Source organism: Ambystoma mexicanum, chromosome 6q (assembly GCF_040938575.1).
Source record: "Ambystoma mexicanum isolate Mex_15411 chromosome 6q, UKY_AmexF1_1, whole genome shotgun sequence".
NCBI lineage: Eukaryota > Metazoa > Chordata > Amphibia > Caudata > Ambystomatidae > Ambystoma > Ambystoma mexicanum.
This window is the reverse complement of record NC_090937.1, coordinates 1260489765-1260510682: the sequence shown is the minus strand read 5'-3', so window position 1 is coordinate 1260510682 and position 20918 is coordinate 1260489765. Positions and strand designations below refer to the sequence as shown.

Genomic DNA, 20918 nt, shown 5'->3' with positions numbered 1-20918 from the left:
GTCCGCCCGTGGGGTCTTACTAGTAGGTAGCTGTCTCACCACTCCTCCAAGGTAATTGGTGCATCCAGCTCCTCTCTTTCTTCAGCACTTACTTTCGGCAAACCTATGTCTTCTAGCGTATCTGTTATTTCTTCATAGCTGCTTCTCTCCTCACCCTCGTATAGTTCTCTGTAATAATTTGCAAACTCCTGATTTACTCCCTCCTGGGTGTCAGCTACACTGCCATCTTCTCTTGTTATCGTCCTAATAGTGGGTCTGGGGATCTCACTCTTGTATAACCATGCCAAGAGCCTTCCTGTTTTATCTCCCCCCGCATGCTGTCTCTCTATATATTTCTTGTAATTAAGATTACACAGTCTTTCCCATTGCTCTGCACATGTCTGTTGCAGTTTAAGTATCAACTCCATGTCTCTTTCAGTATCATCTCCCCCCTTCAGCGCCTTTTCCAATTCCCTTTCTTATTCCTGTAGATCGGCCAGGATTCCTCCCTGCAGGCTTTTAGATTTTGCTATTGCTACACCCCGCATCACCACCTTAAAGGCTTCCCATAGCGTGCTCGCTGAGTCCACGCTACCCGTATAGTTTATAATCTCTTCCCTAATATCTTCCCTAAAAAGGGGGTCTTTAAGCGCCTCTGCCCGGAGCCGCCATGTCGGGATCCTCGCTCTTGGGGGGCAGTATTGCCAGCCAATAATCAGGGGCGAGTGGTCTGACAGGACCCTCACTTTATATTCTGCCCGCACCGTCTCCATCATTATTTCCGACGTGGCGAAGACATAGTCCAGCCTCGTATGCAACTGTTGCGGGGCAGAATAGTGCAAGTATTGCCTTTCTTGGGGGTGTTTCATTCTCCACACATCCACCAGACCAAAGTCGTCTAGCAATGACTGCAGCGCTTTTGCCGCCGGGACAGGTCTCTCGAACTTCCGATCTGATCTATCCACCCTAGGGTTCAGTACACAGTTAAAATCCCCACCCCAGATCACTGCACTCCCCATACACATGCTAAGATTAGTACTCAGGGTTCTGAGGTATGTTGCGGTATTCTGATTGGGGGCGTAGGTGTTCACAATGCATATCTTCCTGTTCTCCACCAGTCCCCTCAGCATAACCATTCTCCCATCTGCTTCCGCAGTTTCCTGCAACAAGTGAAATGGGACATGCGGCGCCACCCAGGTGAGCACTCCTCTAGCATAGGCAGAATACGTCAAGCCTGCCACAACCCCTTTCCATTTCTTCACCAGCGTTCCCAGCTTTTCCCGTGTCAGGTGAGTCTCTTGCAGCAATGCGATATCTTTTGTCTGCGCAGGTATAACATAACCTTGTTCCTTTTTTAGAAAACTGTTGAGGCCCCTGACATTCCATGTAATTATTTTAAGGTCCCCCATGGCTTGTTAGAGTTCTCATTTCTCCCTTGTCAGTGCAAACCAGTTCCCCTTCCCATTTCCGTCTATATAGGCTCGTGTCCCAATACAAACTTCCCCTAACTACAAACGCCCCAAATACCCCACCCTCTCTCTCTCCCAAACACACTTTAACTACAAACACCCCAAACCCCTCTTCCCTCTCCCCTCCCACCTCCCTCCCCTTACTCACCTGTACCCCCCACCCCCCAACTGTTGCCCAGCTCCATCCCTGAATCTCAGGCACCCCTGCATCTAGCTCTTTCTGGCAATAGCCTATACTCGAAGCTCAGCAGGGTGAGGTTGCCCTAATGGCTATCCCACTTCTACTACTATTACTTGGGGGGGGGGGGGGGTAAGGTGCCAGTGTCCTGCCGCTTCAGTTTGCTACGGATCGACCATAGCATACTATGCATTTTGCTCCTGCACTCAATGTTCTATATTCCAGTCCGCCACATAACAACAATCGATGTTCTCTTAGTCCAGTTGACCCTACCTATCACATTTGTCTATCAATGTCTTAAACAAATCTCCAATGGAGTACCCCGCAATACAAGACATCAGTATGCACACAACCCCACAATCACTTATCGTGCTCCTTCTGGGCCCGTGCAACCTCTTGTTCCGGACAGCCCTGCAAATCCAACCATGCAGCCGCTTCCTCCAGGGTGTCAAAAAAGAACATTCCGCTCTTGTACAACACTTTCAATCTAGCAGGGTATAGTAGCATGTATTTGATGTTGGCCAGGCCATTCCCAGCCTTCTTTTCACCGCCACGTAGCTGAATCGTTGCCTCTGGACCAGCATTGTGTAGTCTGGATATGCTGTTACGGTAGCCGCGGCTCTGTCAATTGTTCCACCTTTTCAAAAGTATTCTAAAATCATCTCGCAGTCTTTATAGTTCAATATTTTGGCAATTATTGCACGGGGGGGGCTCCGGGCTTCGGTTTTCTCATGAGGGCTCTGTGCGCTCTCTCCACCGTAAAGCCTTGCGACAGTTTATCGCCCCCTATTTCCTGTAGGATTATATTTTCTACGTAGTCCGTAGGGTCCTGGCCTTCCTCCCCCTCCAGCAAACTGACCACCCGGATATTGTTCCGTCTCGCTCTCCCTTCGGGTTCCTCCGCACGGTTCTCCAGGTTGGCTACTTGCTGTTTCAGTATGTGGACCTCCTTTGCATTTGCAATGCTGGTGTCAGTGTTGGTGTTGGTTTTGACCGCACTCTCCAAGCTACTCGTTCTGTCTGCCAGCACCCTGAAGTCTTGACGCAGGAAATTGACTTCTATTCCCACTGCGTCTATTTTCGCCTCTAGGGAGGTCCGCAGATCAGCCATTGCAATCCCCCATGAGTCTCTTAGCTCCGTTATGGCTGTTAGTATTTGGTGATTCTCGACCCCCGGGGAACTTTCAGTAGGCGCGCTTGCGCCAGTATGTGTCGAAGCCGCTGGCGACTGCTGTGTCTTGGCAAACGCATCCACCGTGGGCTGTTTTCTTTTACCCTTAACCCCTCCCCCCGTCATCTTATGCGTTTGGTCACTTGTCCTGGCTCACCTCGGCTGCGAAGTTGCAAGTCTGTACTTTAAGCACGCCGTGACACTGGTATGTCAATCCAGGACTGGGCTGTTTCTCTCAGCGTGCTCTGCATAGGTCCTTATGCACCATGCCACATTTTCAAGTGGGTTATGTCCTCCCATGTTCTGGATAGCTCTACTGTTCATTATGAATCGCTGCCAGACTCCTTGGGGCAATCAGACTGGTTACCTCATTGTGTTGTGCGCCCACCGTACATGGTCACTGAGGCAGCACACCTGCCAGCTGCCATTCAGCCCATCCTTATGCCTCGTTCTCTAAAATGTTAACAATGTCGCAGGCAGAGCTAGGGGCCTCCCACTTTCGCCTTGTCTTGGCCCCTGTGTTTAACCTCCGCCCAGCAGCCCACACACTTAGTCGTTATTCAGTGCAAGGGCCTTCCTGTCACAGCAACAGTGTTCAGCAGGGCACAGGGCGCCTCGTCTGGTGTCCACACCGTCACGCCGCCACTGATGTGATGCCAGCACTCCTTTTGATTAATATAAATTACTTCCAGTCCCGTTTTAATTTTCCATTTCCCTTCTTGTTTTTAATTTTATTGTCCCCCCCCCCCGTAATGGGAGGAATTCCCTGTGAACCTCACTGTTCCCCTTTCCAGTCTTATCAGCCTCCCGGTGTTCGTTTTATTTTGTGAGCCCCATTCCATAGTTCTGCTCCCTCGGGCGCTTCTGCGCGCAGCGGAACGTTCAGGGCACAGACCCCGAGCCCCTGTCCTACGTTCGCCCAGGCCCAGCCACCGCTGTGCACACGGGGCCGCCCGCACACTCTCCCGTCTCCCGCCTTGCAGCTCTGCGTCTCCGCAGCTTGTTTCCCTCGGCAGCACACTCGGTGATCCCGTATGGAAGGAGGGGGGCCGCGCAACCTCCCGATGCCGGTCCTCTTCAATCTTCCTATGCACCCTCTGTCCACACGACCGAATTCCGTCCGGCACCTCGGGCTCTTCGCTTCAGCTCCGTATCCCGTCAGCAAACCAGGCGAACCACTTAAGGCTCCAGGATCCACACGGCTACCAGGGACAGCGTTCGTCCATCCGCCGTACTCTCAGGTCAACACATCTGTTTTCGTCATCTCCTACTCCTACGTCCTGTCCCCTTTCCTCCATACTTGTGGGACATCTCTCCGTCCTGTGGGACGGGACCGGAGCACTTTGTAAAAAGCATCCACATTCCTCCCTTTCTTGCGCGGGGCCCGGTACACGGCCGTAACCCCGCGCACCTTGGCTCCGCCCCGCGCATCGCCTCCCAGTCCTTTTCTCCGCTCGATCGGGGCCGGACACACTTGCATCTTCGGAAGACTTTCTTCCCTGTTTTCCTCTCTGGCTCTCGCTAGCGTTCGTCTTCTAGTCTGTCTATGTCTTTTAAATTAGACTTTCCAGACTGTTCTTCGTGTCATCGTCGCTTCGCGAGGGCGGATCCCCATCCTCTTTGTCTAGAGTGTTTGGGTCCGGAACACCGTTGGGACTCCTGTTTTTACTGTGACTCCCTTTCGGTCTGGGCTCTTCAACGTCGGTGGGACAGTGGGAGGAGGTGTTCCGACGCACTCCCCCATCTCATTTTCAGGCTTTCATCGACGAGAAGAAGAAACGCCCGGTAAGTTCTTTACTTTTCAGAGCACCCCGCCGGGGGATACCTTTCCGGGTTCCTCTCGAGTAGGGAGGGGCGTTGATCCCTCTGTCACCGGGGTTCGCCCTGAGGTGCCTGTCGTGCCTAATAATTCTACCGGAGTTTTCTCCGAGGGTCTCCGTAAGGGGCCTGTGTACACCGGAGTAACTTCCGAGGCCCCTCAGGGGCTGTGTGTAGTCCCAGTTCTGCTGAGTCACAGGGTACCGGAGCTTGCTCTGAGGCCTCTCTTTCGGCTTCCCTCAAAAACAAGACCGGGGTGCGCCCCGAGGCCTTGGCTGGGCTTGTGTTCACCGAACGGATGTTCGAGGCCCATGCCGATAAGGCTATTACCGGGCCTAGGCCCGAGGTCCCTCGTACAGAGGCTAAGGCTACCAACAGTTCTGAGGGGCCGGGCAGGGCCCTGTCGGTGAAAGCGGTTTCTCACCGTTCCCGCTCTTGTGGTGATACCAGATCTGTTGAGGGGGCAAAGAAGCAAGGTTCTTCTTTTACCGGCAGTGCCGAGGTCCTTCTTTCGAAGGCTCAGTTGGCGGTTGGTATGTCGCAGAAACATTCCAGGCCCCCCAGTACCGGCTCTGGCGAGGTTCCTTATGTTAAGGCTAAAATTAAGACCCCTGATCCATCGACGGGGACTCCTGCCTCACCTCCTCACGTGCCGTAGTTCCCCTCAGATGAAGACAAAATGACGGCCGTTCCCGCCACTTCCACGGCGGCCATTTTAGGTACTACCCCTCCAACTACGCCATCGGCCCCTGGTGTAGGGTTCGGTCCTTCGGGTGAACCTAAGGTCACTTGTGCGTATCCTTACCGGCCAGTTTATGATTGGAACGCCCGGATGCCTCTTCCGCACAATGTTTCGTTGCCTGCAGGGGGCGGCCCCTTTGATTTATGTGGATACGTCGGCGGAGGGCCCGGCGTGGCACCCTTCTCCGTTACGTCCCTGGGTTTGTCCACCTCATGAGAGGCTTCCTCAGGTTCCGAAGCAATCTCCTGAGGACGCTTTTTTCGGTAAATTTCAAGCGCTTATGCGCACCGACCCCATGAGGCAGTATTTCAAAGGGCTTTTTAAGGAAATTTGTCCACCAGCGCCCCCGGCTCCACCCGTTCCTCTGGTGGTTCTGCCGGCGCCTCATTTGCCCGTGGTGCCTGCCCCTGCTCTTCCGCCTTTTCCACCGTTGTCCCCAGTAGACAAGGCAGTGCCTGACACGGTTCAGCAGGATCCTGACCTGTCAGATGACCCTCAAGGCGAGCAGGACAACGAGGACCTTCCCCGATCTGTTAGAGCTTTTCATGACCGGGTACTGAACATGATGAATTTCTTAGATGTTCCAGTTCCCGAGGCACCTGCTCCACAGGAGGGCGTGCTTTCTGGGGCGTTCACCCTGTCTCCTTTGGAGCGTACCGGCCTTTTCCTGCAGCAGGATGTTTCGGCCGAGGTCCGAAGAGTCTGGGAGAAGCCACACTCAGGACTTTTTGTCAATAAAAAGATTGACGCGAGGTACAGGCTACACTCTTCGGAGGAAGTGGCCTTGTCGTCTTGTCCACCTCCCTCCTCCACAGTGGTGGCTGCGGCCACGTTGCAGTCCAGACCTGCAGCATCCTCTTCCGCGACGGCTACTCAGGTCTTGGGAAGGGAGGACAAGCTCCTGGACTCCTTAGGGAGGAAGATATTTGCCAATTCGGCCTTGCAGCTGAGGCAGGCCAATGCCGAATTGATTTTGGCGGGAGCTAACATGCGGATGTGGAAAGGTCTGTCGGAGTTTGAGGAGCACATTCCGGTCGAGAAGTTGGAAGACTTCAGAGGTGGCCTTTCTGATGCAAGGGTCTTGTCCCAGGATCTCCTGGAGGCTGCTGCTCATCACGTAGACACCTCGACTCGGGGCATGATGCTCGGGGTTGATACCTCGAGGCAAGCGTGGTTGCATGCCACTAAGTTTTCGAAGGAAGTGCGAGGCAAAGTATTGGACCTTCCATTCGATGGTAAGGAGCTTTTTCATTCGTCTACTGATGTAGAGCTCACCAAAACCAAGGATAGCACTCAGACGGCTAAATCATTGTCTGTTCTGGTTAAACCTCCCTTCAAGGCTCAAAGGCCGTTGTCGCAAGGGCGGCCTTCCTCTGGTTTTAGGGGATTCCTCGACCGTAAGAATCGCAGAGTGGATACTCCTGTGGGGAATAACCGCCGTAGACAACAGCGTACGCGGTATTTCTCCCGCTCCTCAGCCTCCTCATCAGGTTCAGATGGCACCGCCACCGATAAACCTGCCAAATGAGGTTTTTCCGTGCTCGCACGAGACCCCGGTGGGAGGACGCATTGCGTCTCATTGGGAGGTGTGGCAGACCATTACAGAAGACAGATGGGTCTTGTCAGTCGCTCAGGCGGGCTTCCGCTTACCTTTACACCCTACCCCACCCCTCAACCCTCCTTTTCAGCTCTCGGGCTCACCCTCCCTCAAGGCCGAGGTTCAGAAACTTCTGCTCCTCAGAGCTGTGGAACCCGTTCCCCTTGGGGAGCGAAGGGAGGACTTCTACTCCCGGCTGTTTACGGTGCCCAAACCCAACCAGGCTGGCCAGCGCACCATCCTAGACCTTTCCCAGTTCAATCTTTCCTTACCCCAAGATAAATTCAAGATGATCACGCCCGGCCAGATTCGCTCCTCGTTGCAGGCGGGCGATTGGCTCAGCGTGGTGGACCTTCAGGATGCGTACATGCATATCCTGATTTGGGCTCCACACAGGAGGTACCTCCGTTCTCTTTGGGAGAGAAGCACTTCCAGTTCGAGTGCTTCCTTTTGGCCTCAGCTCGGCGCCGCGTGTCTTCACGAAGATGATGTCGGTGATTGCGGCCTAACTTCGTCTCCAGGGTATCCATGAGTATCCGTATTTGGACAACTGGCTTTTATGCTGGGGTGCGCCCCAAGGCCTTGGTGCTACCGAATGGATGTTCGAGGCCCGCGCGAGTAAGGCTGTTACCGGACCTGGGTCCGAGGTCCCTCGTACAGAGGCTAAAACTACCAACAAGGCCTTATCGGTGAAGGTTCTTTCTCACTGTTCCTGCTCTTGCGGCGACACCAGATCTGTTGAGAGGGCAAAGAAGGGAAATTCTTCTTTACCGGCAGCGCCGAGGTCCTTCCTGAGAAGGCTAGTTTGGTGGTTGGTGTGTCGCAGAAACATTCCAGGCCTCATAGTACCGGCTCTGCCGAGGTTCCTTATGTTAAGGCTAAAGTTAAGACCCCTGATCCATCGACGGGGACCCCTGCCTCACTTCCTCACGTGCCGCAGTTCCCCTCAGGTGATGACAAAATGGCGCCCGTTCCCCCCACGACCGTGGCGGCCATTTTGAACGCTACCCCTACAGCTGCGCCATCGTCCTCAGGTGTAGGGCTGGTTTCTCGGCCTTGTGCGCATCGTTATCGGTCAGTTTATGACTGGAATGCTCGGAGACCCCTTCCGCACAATTTTTTGTTGCCTACGGGGTGGGCACCTTTGGTTGATCTGTCCATCCAGATATAGGAGTGGGCCATACTTCATGGCGTCTGGCTGCTTGCTGTGCACATCCCGGGCCAGCTGAATATCACAGCGGGTGCCCTCAGCCGGCGGACAGTGGTCAGCTACAAGTGGGAGTTGAAGGCGGAGATCCTCTCATGGATTTTCTTGCGTTGGGGCACACAGGAGGTGGACCTCTTCGATATGGTGCTAAACAAGAAGCTTCCTCGGTATGCCTCCAGAGGGGGGCTGAGAGCCTCCTCTCGGGGGGATGCTCTCGAGATTCCATGGCACAACATGAGAGCTTACGCCTTCCCGCCTCTGCCTCTAGTTCATCGAGCAATTGGGAAGCTGAAGAACTCTGTGAACTGTTCCCTTCTGCTCATGGTCCCATGGTGGCCGGCCAGTTTTTGGTTCTCAGAACTTCAACACCTGTCGATATTTCTGCTGATCAGGTTACCAGTAACCCCAGATCTTCTTCATCATGGGGAACAGCAGATGTGGCACCCCTCCCCACAATCGCTCAGCTTTGCGGCATGGTGCCTGAGTTCAAGTCTTAGAGCTTTTTAACTTGTCTACGGATAACATGCATATTATCCAGGCAGCCAGGGAACCCTCGACCAGATCTCAGTACAAGAGTAAATGGCTCAGGTTCTGTCATTGGTGTCTAGAGAAGAAATTGGATCCAAGGGGGGGCCACGGTTGACACGGTGTTGTCCTTCGTGTCCTCCCTAGCAGAGTCAGGGGTTCATGTTCTGTCATGCAGGACTCACCTTTCAGCGGTCTCTGCTTATCTTTCTATGGATCAGTGTTCGTATTCTCTGACTAACCCAGTGGTAAAGAGGCGTTTCGCTGGTTTAAAACGCCTTTACCCTCCAGTTCGTAATACGCACCCGCCATGGGACCTGAATGTTGTCCTGACGGCGCTGTGCCATAAACCCTTTGAGCCAATGGCTACTGTGGACCTCAAGTACTTGTCTTGGAAAGTGTCCTTTTTGGTCGCCGTCACATCGGCAAGGAGAGTGAGTGAGCTCCAGGCATTGTCGGTGGAGCATCCTTTCTTGGTCTTTCACAAGGACAAGGTAGTCCTTCGAACTAATCCAGCTTTTCTGCCGAAGATAGTGACCGAATTTCATTTGAATTAATCGCTCTCCCTACCGGTCTTTTTTCCGAACCCCGCCTCTGAGGCGGAGAGGGTTCTACACTGTCTTGATGTCCGAAGAGCTCTTAAGTTCTACCTGGATAGGACTTCCGAGCATAGAAGTTCTTCTCCACTTTTTGTGACTTTCAGCAACCTCAAGGCAAGCAGGCGTCTAAGGCAACTATTTCTAGGTGGATTGCCGCCTGCATCATGGAGTCTTTCACTGTCCAAAGCTGAAACATCCTAAAGGTATTCATGCACACCTGGTGCGGGGCAAGGCAGCTGCGGTTGCTTTTCAGAAGTATGTTCCCTGGAAGTCCATCGATAGGGCAGCTACTTGGGCCTCTCCATCTGCTTTCTGTAAGCATTACTGCCTCGATATGAGTTCTAGAGCTGATGCTCAGTTTGGTCAGGCTGTGCTGAAGAACCTTTTTCAGTAAGGGGTATTTCCATCCACCCGTAGTTCCTTTAAGGAGTGCTTGGGAATCTCCCACAAGTATGGAGGAAAGGGGACGGGACGTAGGACTATTACCAGGTTACTCACCGTAGTGACCACCTTACTTCTAGTCCATAGTCCCCTTTCCTCCATACGCCCGCCCGCCGTCCCCTCTAATAAGGTTCCTCTGTATTGGTAATGGGTCTCTGACCTGGCAAAGAAAAGGACTGAGGGGCGATGCGCGGGGCGGAGCCAAGGTGGGCGGGGTTACGGCCGCGTGCCGGGCCCCACGCAGGAAAGAGAGGAAGGACACATTTTTGGAAAAATGTGGATGCTTTTTACAAAGTGCTCCGGTCCCGTCCCACAGGACGGAGAGATGTCTCACAAGTATGGGGGAAAGGGGACTATGGACTAGGAGTAAGGTGGTCACTACGGTGAGTAACCTGGTAATTTGTTGTCCGCCATTTTGGACACATTGTAGCAGAGCCGCTGGACACTTCAATGGTAGTTTTACTTATATTGCGTAGCCCAATTCCATAGATCCTGTGGCTGCAGCAGGGGCAAACATTCATGTTCTTATACTTCCAATTCTGTGGCGGCTGTTCAATCTGTAATGCATGCTTCACGGATCGTTGTCGGATCTCCAGAGCAGCTCTCCCCTGGCACGTCCTACTCCATGGCTAGTTAGCCACGCCCCCTCAAAACACAGTTCACAACCACTTTTACATTTTGTAGGTCAAACCTTGATTCCATATGGTTCCTTCCTTAGAGGAAGAAAACTTTTCTTAGTCCAATACCCACATTTCTTACTTGGTGCTTGACAAGGTTCTGTTATGATACTTAATGATTACAACCCTCCAGGTTCTCTATTGCTCCAGTTTCGGACTGTCTCTCTGTTTCTCAGGGCTTTCCAAAGACCATTGGCTCTCTGATAGTTTTGTTTTATCCCTGTTCGGGTTTTCCGGGCTCGCGTAACCCTTCTGGTTGGCCGCCTCTCTCAACGGCATTACCTCTTTGGGAGGATTAGCTTCCCTTATGTTAAAGTCTCTCTTTTCCTCTGGGTTCTCCAGAGCCCTCTGTGAGAAACCTAGGGGTATTCTCCCATTTGGACCCCGAGAATCCTCTTTTCAGGTGGCCAGGTCATGGCCATCAACTTTGGATCCAGTCCCTGGGGGTGGACCAGTACGGAAGGATCACCCGGGTAGGAGAGTCTGTGGTCATTCTCATGGGAATACCCTAGGTGAGACACAGTATCCCTCCATCAACCCGTTATCCACAACCATACAACCCCTCTGTCTTTTTGGGGTATTTCCATACACGCAACATCTCCCCCTCTCCCCTACCCCCATTTTCACATAATACTGAGAAGGGATGAGAATTACCAGTGAAAAACCCACTAAGACACAGAAGACAGACTACAGCACTCTGACAGCAGGCTGCCCCCTTAATGAAGTCAGTCAAGGTCTGGCAGTCCCACCCCTAATCACATACCTGCTGCCCATTAACCTCACACAGGCGTATAGAGGGAGGCTGCTGAGATGCAGGTGGGAGAGTAAGAGGGAGGCTGCAAGGCTGAGACCGGCAGATGATCCCTCTTCAAATCCCAAACACCAAAAGCAAGCTGGGAAGATTGTCTGGAGCTGAGAAAGCAAGAGACTGGGAGCTGACAGGTGAATCTAGAGGAGGACAGCGTGCAGCGACGCTGGCCCAGTGAGAAGGAACGGCTGCAACGTGTCACAGGAAGCGTGTCTCCTACGTGTTGGATTCAGGCAGCCAGGGCCTTGCTTTTGAGGTTCGGACAATTGCCTGTAACCTTGGGGCCAGTGTTAACCTCAAAGGTCTGAGCCTTTGACCTTGCAACGCTGCCCGGTGAGTCTGATCAAAAGAGAGAGCGAGAGAGACTTGGTCGAGCAGGTGGGAAGCAGAGTACATGAGGGAAGGCACCAAGTAAAGCGAGCAAGTGGCCCGAACCCAAAAATGATTTGATATGATATGACATTTGTAACGCGCCTATACACAAGTGTTTCAAGGTGCGACGAGGCAGGGAGGGGGGGACAAAGGGAGACAGACAACGATCCTACTAGGCCAGGTGTCATTCAGATCACGCAAGTGCAAGGTTAGGGGGATGGGAAAAGTGCAAGGGGGAAAGGGAGGGGGGAAAGTGCAGTACACGGTTAGTAATGAACAAGATAAATAATAAGGGCCAGCTGGTGGCAAGTGCAAGACAAGTGCTGGGAAGAGGGGCTGTAGGGATACAGAGACAGTCCCGCAGTGCAGCGGTTGCCGGGAAAGCAGTGCAGGGGAGAGTGGCTGGGCCAAGGACCGAGATTGATTAGTGGCCCAGTTGCTGATTTAGTACAATTTCAGTGATTTAGCAGGGGAGAGAGGGAGAGAAAGCAGAAGCAAAGAGGAGGGTTTTGAGGCGCTTCCAGAACCGGAGATGGTTCTCCTCAAGTTTTAGGGAGGCGGGAAGGCTGTTCCAGAGGGAAGCCCCTGCAGCAGAGAGAGATCTCCCACCAACTTGTTGCTTAGAGAAGCGGCTGACCCTGAGGGAGTTGGAGGCGGATGAGCGAAGTGCACGAGAAGGAAGATATTTAGGAAGGGAGAGTTGAAGGTATTTTGGCCCCAGGCCCCAGAAGGCCTTGTGGACAATGCAGCGGGTTTTGAACTTAATCCTCGCAGCCACATGGAGCCAGTGTAGCGATTTCAGTCCTGGAGAGATACGGTGTCGGGGCTTGAGGCCAAGGACAAGTCTCGCAGTCCTGTTCTGGATGAGTTGCAGAGGGCGGAGAGTAGAGGCAGGCAGATTTAGGTAGAGGCTGTTACAGTAGTCCAGCTTCGAGAGAACCAGGGCTCTGGAGACAGTAAGCTTCTGGGGGAAGGAGAGGAAAGGAAGGATACCTCTGAGGAGGTGCAGCAGGTAGTGTGACTTCTTAGAAACGTCAGAAATGTGAGGCGAGAAGGAGAGAGTGGAGTCGAAGATGACCCTGAGGTTTTTTGCCTTGCAGGTAGGAGCAGGAAGAGGGCCAAGAGAGGCCGGCCAGAGAGCTGCAGGGAAGGAGGGAGTGGGTGTGCCGATGAGTAGAATCTCGGTCTTACTGGCATTAAGGCAGAGGTCGTTGGCGGCACACCATTCCTGGATAGCAGAAAGACAGTCAGAGATGAGGGAAGGAGAAGAGGAGGCCGAGGGTACCCTGAAAATGAGCTGGGTATCATCAGCATAGCACTGAAAGTAGGGGCAGAGAGCAGCGATGCGGTGGGCGAGAAGTGCCAGGTACTGGTTGAAAAGCCAGGGAGAGAGGTTAGAACCCTGGGGGACACCACAGGTAGAGAAAAAGATGTCAGACAGGAAAGACCCCAGTTGGACCTGGGAGGGTCGATTTGAGAGGAAAGAGGTCAGCCAAGCCAGAGCCTGACCAGTGATACCCAGGTTATCACGGAGATGGTTGAGCAGGATGGTATGGTTGACAGTATCAAAGGCAGAAGAGAGATCAAGCAAAATGAGAACACAAGGAATGTTAGAGTCAAGGTTCGAGAGCAGGTCCTCACGGATGTTCGGGAGAGCAGTTTCCGTGCTTCTGGCAGCTCTGCAGCCAGACTGGTGGTCATGAAGGCTACCAACAGATTCAGCATGGAGATTAAGCTGGGAGATGGCAAGTTTCTCCAGGAGCTTGCCCAGGAAAGGAGTGATAGAGATAGGGCGATAGTTAGCTGGGCAGGACGGGTCGGAGGAGGGTTTCTTAAGAAGGGGGTGCACAAGGGAGTGCTTGAGAGGGGATGGGAAGACTCCAGAGGCGAAGGAGTGATTGCAGAAGTCAGCAAGGGCAGGAGCCAAGGAGTCGATGTGGTCCTTAATAGTTTTGGAGGAGCAGGGGTGGACCTGTGTTGACGAGACTTTCATAGATCGGACTTGTCTTGAAACCTCATCAACAGAAAAAAGGGGAAAGGCAGAGAAGGAGAGAGGAGGGGTGGCTGCAGAAGGGCCAGAGGTCGGGCAGGGAATAGAGGGGGTGGGGGAGTGATGGGAGGAGAGTGAGGACAGGATGTCCTGAGTTTTTGAAATGAAGTGAGAGGCCAGTGCCGTACAGAGGACCTGGGAGGAGACGGGAGAGGTAGAGACTGCAGCAGGGTTGGCCAGCTCCTTGCAGATTTTAAAGAGTTCAGCCGAATTGTTAGATGCCGCAGTGATGCAGGCTTGGATAAGGGCTCCCTTTTTGGTGAGAACGGAGAGCCGGTAATGCCTTTGGAGCAGGCGGCAGGCCAGTTTGTCAGAGGATGAACATGAAGCACGTCATTTCCTCTCTGCCACCCTGCACTTGCGTTTGAGGGTGACGAGATCCGAGTCAAACCAGGACTTACATTTGGCTGTGGGCTTAAGGCGGATTCTCATGACAGGGGCAAGGATATCAAGAGTATCAGATATAGCAGAGTAAAGAGTGGAGAGGGCTGTGTCAGGGTGGGTGTCAGCTGAAGGGGGAAGAGGGGGCGAGAAGGTGGCAGCGAAAGCCTCAACTGACACACGCTTCATGGGTCGGATGACCGAGAAGGAGGATGGCAGTGATGAGGATGGCTTTGCCTGTGGGGTAGGGAGGGTGAGGTGGGAGGAGAGGAGAAAGTGATCACTCCAGGAGAGAGGAGTGGAGAGAGGGACAGAGAGGGGAAGGTCAGAAGAGATCAGGGCATCAAGAGTGTGCCCAGCAGAATGGGTCGGCCCAGACGGGAGAATAGAGAGTGAGAGAGAGTCGGAGAGGTCGCGAAAGAGTCCAGAGGGGGGACAGGAGGCATCCAGGTGGATGTTGAAGTCTCGAAGGAAGAGGAGTTGAGTGGTTGAAGACAGGAGTGAGGAGGAGAGGTCCGCCCACTCGGAGAGGAAGGAGGAAATTTGACCAGGTGGCCGATAGATAGTAGCCACGGTAAGGGAATGGCTAGGAGAGAGAGAGAGAGAGAGTCGGCAAACAAGACATTTAAAAGAGGAGTAGGTCTGCGTGGGAATAGCAGTGGCAGGAATCCACTCAGGGAAGATAAGGGCCACAAAAAGGAAGTTGAAAGTTGATGACAAAATAAATTAAGTTGGTCCAAGCCCAGCGAAGAGAGACTAATTGAACATTGTGTTCTAGAGGATCTGAGCCCGGCTGAGGGGGATCCGGGGTGAACCGTGAATCACCAGAGAAAGTGATACCTGAAAGATAATAAGAGCCATGTGAGTGAACACGATATCGGAAGTCTCTGAAAAATGAAAGCTAAGTCCCTGGAGTGAAGGGAAGTGATGTGAACCCTGAAAAGCAAACAAAACTAAAAAGCCAAAACGGGGACATCAATAAGTAGCGGAAAAGTGAATAGAAGGCTTGTTTGAAACAGAACTGAATGTAAAGTAAAAGGAATTGATCTTAAGAAATACTAGTACCAGAATGCAGCTGTATCAGAGTGTTCATGTATGGGATTAAAGCAAAGCCATATAGTCTCCGACAATAAAGCAAAGTGAATCTGGAAGTAAGAAGGTTGGGGAAGGATATCCCGTTTCAATTGTGTAAGCCGGATAGAGAAGCAAACTTTTAATATTATTTTGCACTCTGTGGCATTCTACAAATACGAGGCTTTCAAGGGTTAAGACACTTTGTCGCTGAAGACCCCTGGTGTTTGTTCTGAACTGCATCCTGCATGCTGGAGAAGCCAAAACGTGTGCAAAGCTTGAGTGTGCTGCCTTGCCCCGTGTTGAAAACATGTGTAAGGGAACCAGAGACCTCAGTCATTCTGACCCATTACTTTCTTAACTCTATTTCTTTTGTAACACTGTTTCCCACACTATTTGTATTTAGAGTTAAGGATTGGCAATAGGTTTATTAGTATGGGCCCTTTTATTTTAACAAGACACCACTAGGACTGCCTTATTATTATCTGATGGTCGTAGCCTGCTTCCATCCTTAAATTTAAGATTAGATAGGCGTTTTTCAAACCCTTTCTGAAGTTCCATAAACACCCTTGAACTGTAGTCACTTGTGACTGGCTTACTTTTGATGCTTTGCCTTTCTTACAGCTCTGACCACTAACAGACTTGGCTCAACTCTATTCAGGTTTTCTGGGCTCATGTAACCCTTGTGGCTGTCCGCCCCTGTAAATGGCGTCACTTCTTCGGGAGTGTTCACTTACCAGGTCTTTCCGAAGCCCTATGGCCCTTTGATGGGCTCGCTTTCTCTCTCCTTCGGTATATTGGGCTCTGGTAACCTTGTTTGTTTACCCAGCCTTGACAGTCTCTTAATTTCTTGGGTCTCTCTGAAGCCGTATGACCCGTTGGTGGGCTTGCTTTCTTTGTGCTTGGGCTTATCAGGCTCCCGTAACCTGGTTGGCTTCCCCAGCCTTGATTATCAATGTTCATATTTCTCAATTGTGCTCTCTCCTTAGGAGCATTCGTTTCCCTGCTCTTGCTCATCTCAGCAGCAAATGCATTTACCGTGTGGAGCTCAGGGATCCGAGCTTCCTCCTGTAGTCTGGTCTTGGCGTTGTTTACCAGGCCGCAGGCCCACCACACCTTTCTTGTGGTTGCACTACCAGATGAGACGGTTGCTTCTCAGTCTCTTTCCCGACCTTGGCTTCCCGATCGGTTAGGCTTCCAACGTACGGTTAGCGATTTGCTCGCTCTTGTAAGGAAGGCATGGTATCAAAGTAAGACAGACACAAGTGATCACAGTTCAAGGGTGCTTATTAAACTGTAAAATGGATGAGATAAACGCCAAATCTAAATCCAAGATGGGAGCAAGCTACGACCATCAAATAATATTAATACAGTCCTAGTGGAGATTAGTCAAATAAAAGGGCCTATACTAAAAAACCTATTGCCAATCCTTACCGCTATTCTACAAAATAGTATGGGCTAATGTTCACAAGAAAAGAAAGAAGTGTTCGCAAAATGATAAGTCAGGATGTTATGGCCGGGGTCTCCCTACCCCACGTTTTTTAACATGGGACAAGGCGGGACTCTTGAGCACAGCACACTCATGGGCTTCTCAGGCACAAGCTTACAGTTCCTTTTCTGTATATCAGGGCCTTTTGTGTCCAAGTCTCTTCTCATGCAAAGTATCTTTCTTCAGAGGGCCTGATATGCCATAAACAACAAAACAAAAGTTTGTTCTAGTCTTCATGTCGGGTGATTACCCTGCACCCTTTGATCCCCCTCAGCTGGGCTTCGATCCTTCTCTCGTCGTCAGCCTCCCTCAGTAAGGCTCAGACCAACCACTCACTGCGGACAGCCCTCACTCGGGTTCATACTTGTCGTCACAATGTAGTTCACTTAGCTTCTTCACAATGTGGGATTCACTTCAATGAGCTTTTCTCTTGACATCCTTCAGTCGGGTTCACTACCGCCTTTCAATCACAATCTGCTCAATTGTAATATTCAAAAGTCTCAATGTCCTTTTAAAAAACCATCTAGTTTTAGTTAGGTCCCCCTGATCCGGGCTCAGACCTTTCAAAGCACTTGCCAATAAGCGGAGACCTCCGAAGGGCGATCACGTCTCGCTAGGTCACTCTGTTAGCCTATGGTTAGTGCGGGCTTCACAAAATCACAGTTCGCACAGTGTTCCCCTCAGCCGGGCGTAAACGCCTGTTTCACAATTCCCTCAGTCGGGTGCACAATTTCACAGTCATCAAAACTTCTGCAACTTGTCAAGGGCTTTCGATTGTACAAGGGGTTTGGCTTGACCCTTGTATGACCATCTTGACACCTCACGTCGGCCTTTCCTATGGCCTCTTGGCACTTGCATTTTCAATACTTCTGTAATTCCGCATTCTCTTTGCTCAGGAGAGGGGTACCAGCTAGAGACGTTCAAATGAGAGCCCATGTGGTGCCGGACCACTCTATCTCTGGCAGCACGTTTGTACACAAAAATACCTCTGTCTATTAATCTTCTTAATGTTGCCACTGCAACCTTGAGCCTAACACAGTCCGGTCCACTATCAGGTTCTTCCGACTGAACAGCAGAGCTGAACTCATTGGCGTTTCTTTTGCTGCATGAGTAAAGGACGGTACCATGATGGCAACCTCCTAGTTTATCAAACCTTGTCCTAAGGGGGTCGGTAAACTCGGATGGGTGAGAATTGTAGGCGTGTGTGAAATGAATTGGAAAAATCTGTAAAATAATAGTTTGGAGGTCTGTCGAGGGGATGACCAGGATTATTGTCGTGAAATGAATAGGGGGGATTGTGGGAACTGTAGTTTTGTCAAAGTAGACCAGGGGTTCAGGAAATAATAATCAGGGACGGGGAGAAGCATGACTGTGAGTACTCGGGTAGGCAACAGAAAAATAAGGATTCTGGGAGATGTATTTTCCCACTGCAACAGGGTTTGGATACCTAATCGGTTCACCAGATGCAAAGGGGTTGTTGGATTCTAGTAAGGGAGATTCATTGGTTGGAAGGGAGGTTGATTTGGAACAGCCTATAAAAGCCTCAGGGACTTCGTCCTCTTCATGCCCGCGTCCCAACTGGGACATTCCCCCGAGCATAGCCCCAAGTTTCTCTACCCAGGTGATCCTCCCTCACTCGTCCACCCCCAGGGTTGGGAAGCCGAGAGAACCAGCCCTTCCCTGGCCACCTGAATAAGGGATTCTCAGCGTCTAATGGGGAGAACACCCTTAGGTTTCTCACACTCTTCATGCCTTTGCTGCTCTGTGGTCTAACATAGCTCTGCCCTTCCAGGACGTCTTCTCGTCAGAGGATCGTCTCTGCATAGGGTTGTTCCTCTTTGAATAGGAGTTTCTTCACGATTTAAAATTCCTTCTTGTTGTATGTACATCATCCGAAACAAAAGGGGTTTCCTCTTTGACTGTGGAGTTCAGGCGAGATCCAGCATTACCTGAAACCAAAGAGATTGAGGACATGTCTCTACTTGGTGGATTCAAAACAGAAGTATTCAAAACAGAAGTAGCAACATTCTTTCTAATGCCCACATAGGCAGATAATGTTCTCTGGACCAGCAGTTCCTTATCGGAATGGGAGTCCTTGTCCCCAAAAGGGGAGTCCCCAGTGAGTTCCGACTTGTCCAGACTTCTAGGGAGGGTCTTACTTAGCGGGCACACCTCCCTAGCCTCAAAGGGGGTGGCTTCCCTCTGGGGAAAAATGATGAATAGTCCAGATTCGGCACAGCACCCAACTCAGGACTAACTCTGTCATCTATATTGCTTTTTATGCATGTCCTTTCTGATTGAAATGACATCCCTATTGTTTAACAAATACAAAAAAATACACAGTGATGAAGTTTAACTGTGGTTGAAAGGTTACTTCCATGAAAGAATAATCCAGATAACAAAATAAAGAAAGATAGATGTTTTTACCTGTAAAGTTTTATTACCTGTTTGTTTGTCATTCCACATTTGCGTTCTGGTTCGGTCTGTATACTCTTGATTAATCTGCGGATTTGGTCTAGATGTTGGTTCTCTTCTTTGATAGCCTTGTTTAACTTTCCCATAGCTACTCTTGAGTCTTCTTCCATTAGTTCGATTGTCTCTAATTCATCTTTCTGCAGCTTTTTTCTAATTTCTTCATATTGTGCAGACACCTCTTCTTTAAGGCGATTGGATGTGCTCTGTAGCAGATGAGTTAAGAATTTGGTTAGTTTGGTATGAAATTAAGTACAAGGATGTATCTGCAATCCCATTAGAACATATATAATATGCAGGGTGCCTGAAATAAGATGAAAAGAGGTGGCTAGTCAATTCCTTCCCATAAATCATGTTCATACGTTTTAGAAAGACTGACAATGAAGCGATGGTTCCTGTAACTTTATAAATAATTTCAAATGTTGCATGAAAATGTATTACCAATAGAACGATTCAATTAATACAGACAAATAGCAAAGTCAAAAAAAAGGGAATACGTGATTTTCTACACGTAAATTGTTCATGTCGGATTATTTCAAAATTGTAAACTAACGAGCATATGTTTCTTCCTGTTTTAATGGGCAACTTTGTGAGGTTTGTTGCGCCAAAGTGTGGTTAAAATTCATAGTTCATGGACCTGTTTTCTTTCCAGCTATTGAGAAGTTCTATCCTTACTTGATCATACTGCACTGCAGATTATTCCATTCACATTGTATATTGTTCTCTTTGTGTATATGTTGATTGCTTTGTGTGTATCCTTTTGCAATACGATACGCACAGCATGAAATGTTGTGAGTTAGTACTTTAAGTTGTTCTCCTTAACCCGCTACCATGTGCATAACAGCAATTTAGAATTGGTCCCCAACCACCACAGAACCAAACTAAATAATGCTACAAATTGCTAGCATTGATGAGGGTTTCACTGGCATCAGTCTATAAGAGCAACCTTTCAGTGATTACTGAATCTGTGATTTTGCTACCCAAGTGTTAGACTTTTTAGTTGTGCACCTGAATAGATTGTTACAGCCCGTTATATCCAAGTCGTGGAACGCTCAAATGTTCTCACCAAATCTGAAATCCCTCTATTGGATCCAGCCTGCATAAGGGAATGTTGGCAATTGACTCCAAATGGCTTGCGGCATGCAAGAGGAAATTCTATTGAGTAAACATTAGTTCTGAAATAAGTGGCAATAAAAAGCAAATAATGAGAAACAAGTTCCAAGATGCAACTGGAATTAACTTGAGTGTTTCCAGAAACATTACTTTTTTGTGTACATAGTTTTGGCAAGCCTACGGTTGTTTTAAATCTACATTCTGAAAAGGGAACGGTGTGAGAATTTGTGTTCATTTTCTAACGATTTGAAACTGAGAAAGATTGTACAGTCTCTCCAGACCACATGCGACTGCTGCTGCTAAGTCTCTGCAGGGCCACGCCTGTGGTGGGGAGAGGGCGGTGAGGATGTTCCTGCTTTCCTCCGTCAGCCACTTTTCCTCCTGACTCCCAGGGGGCAGGGGCACTCTGACTGTTAACATTCAACTGCTACCACGGCTCAGGCATGCTCAGCTGGGCTCAGCTTGTCATAGCCTTCGTACTATAGTACAGGCTTAACCCTTTTAGTGCTTGGTTGTCTAGAGCCCAGAGTGCAACTAAAAGATGAGATTTGGCCATAAATCCCTACCACTCAGGGGACACACACACATATCACACATGGATTTAGGGACTCCTCTCAGCCTGGGGTGGGAGGCCTACCAAGGTTAAAGCTAGAGCCAGTCCTTCCCCAAAGGTGAGGTGTGGGAGTTGAGAGAGCCACAGTGCCATCCCCTTGTGTCTGGTTGCACGACATCAGTACCACTGTTATCAACCCATGCCAA

At 50.5% G+C, this 20918-nt stretch overlaps 2 protein-coding genes across 7 annotated transcripts in view; one reads left to right on the top strand and one right to left on the bottom strand.

Moving 5' to 3' along the window:
* Positions 1-20918, top strand: part of ZCCHC4 (zinc finger CCHC-type containing 4) — a 939775-nt gene that overhangs the window by 299210 nt on the left and 619647 nt on the right. The gene's annotated exons all lie outside the window — the stretch shown is intronic.
* LOC138516603 (nuclear factor 7, brain-like) overlaps positions 1-20918 on the bottom strand; it is a 208041-nt gene that overhangs the window by 115763 nt on the left and 71360 nt on the right. For all 4 annotated transcript variants that reach the window (XM_069631863.1, XM_069631860.1, XM_069631861.1 and 1 more), the window contains one exon: positions 19019-19252. In XM_069631863.1, the coding sequence (XP_069487964.1) occupies positions 19019-19252 (234 nt within the window). The remainder of the gene's footprint in view (positions 1-19018; positions 19253-20918) is intronic.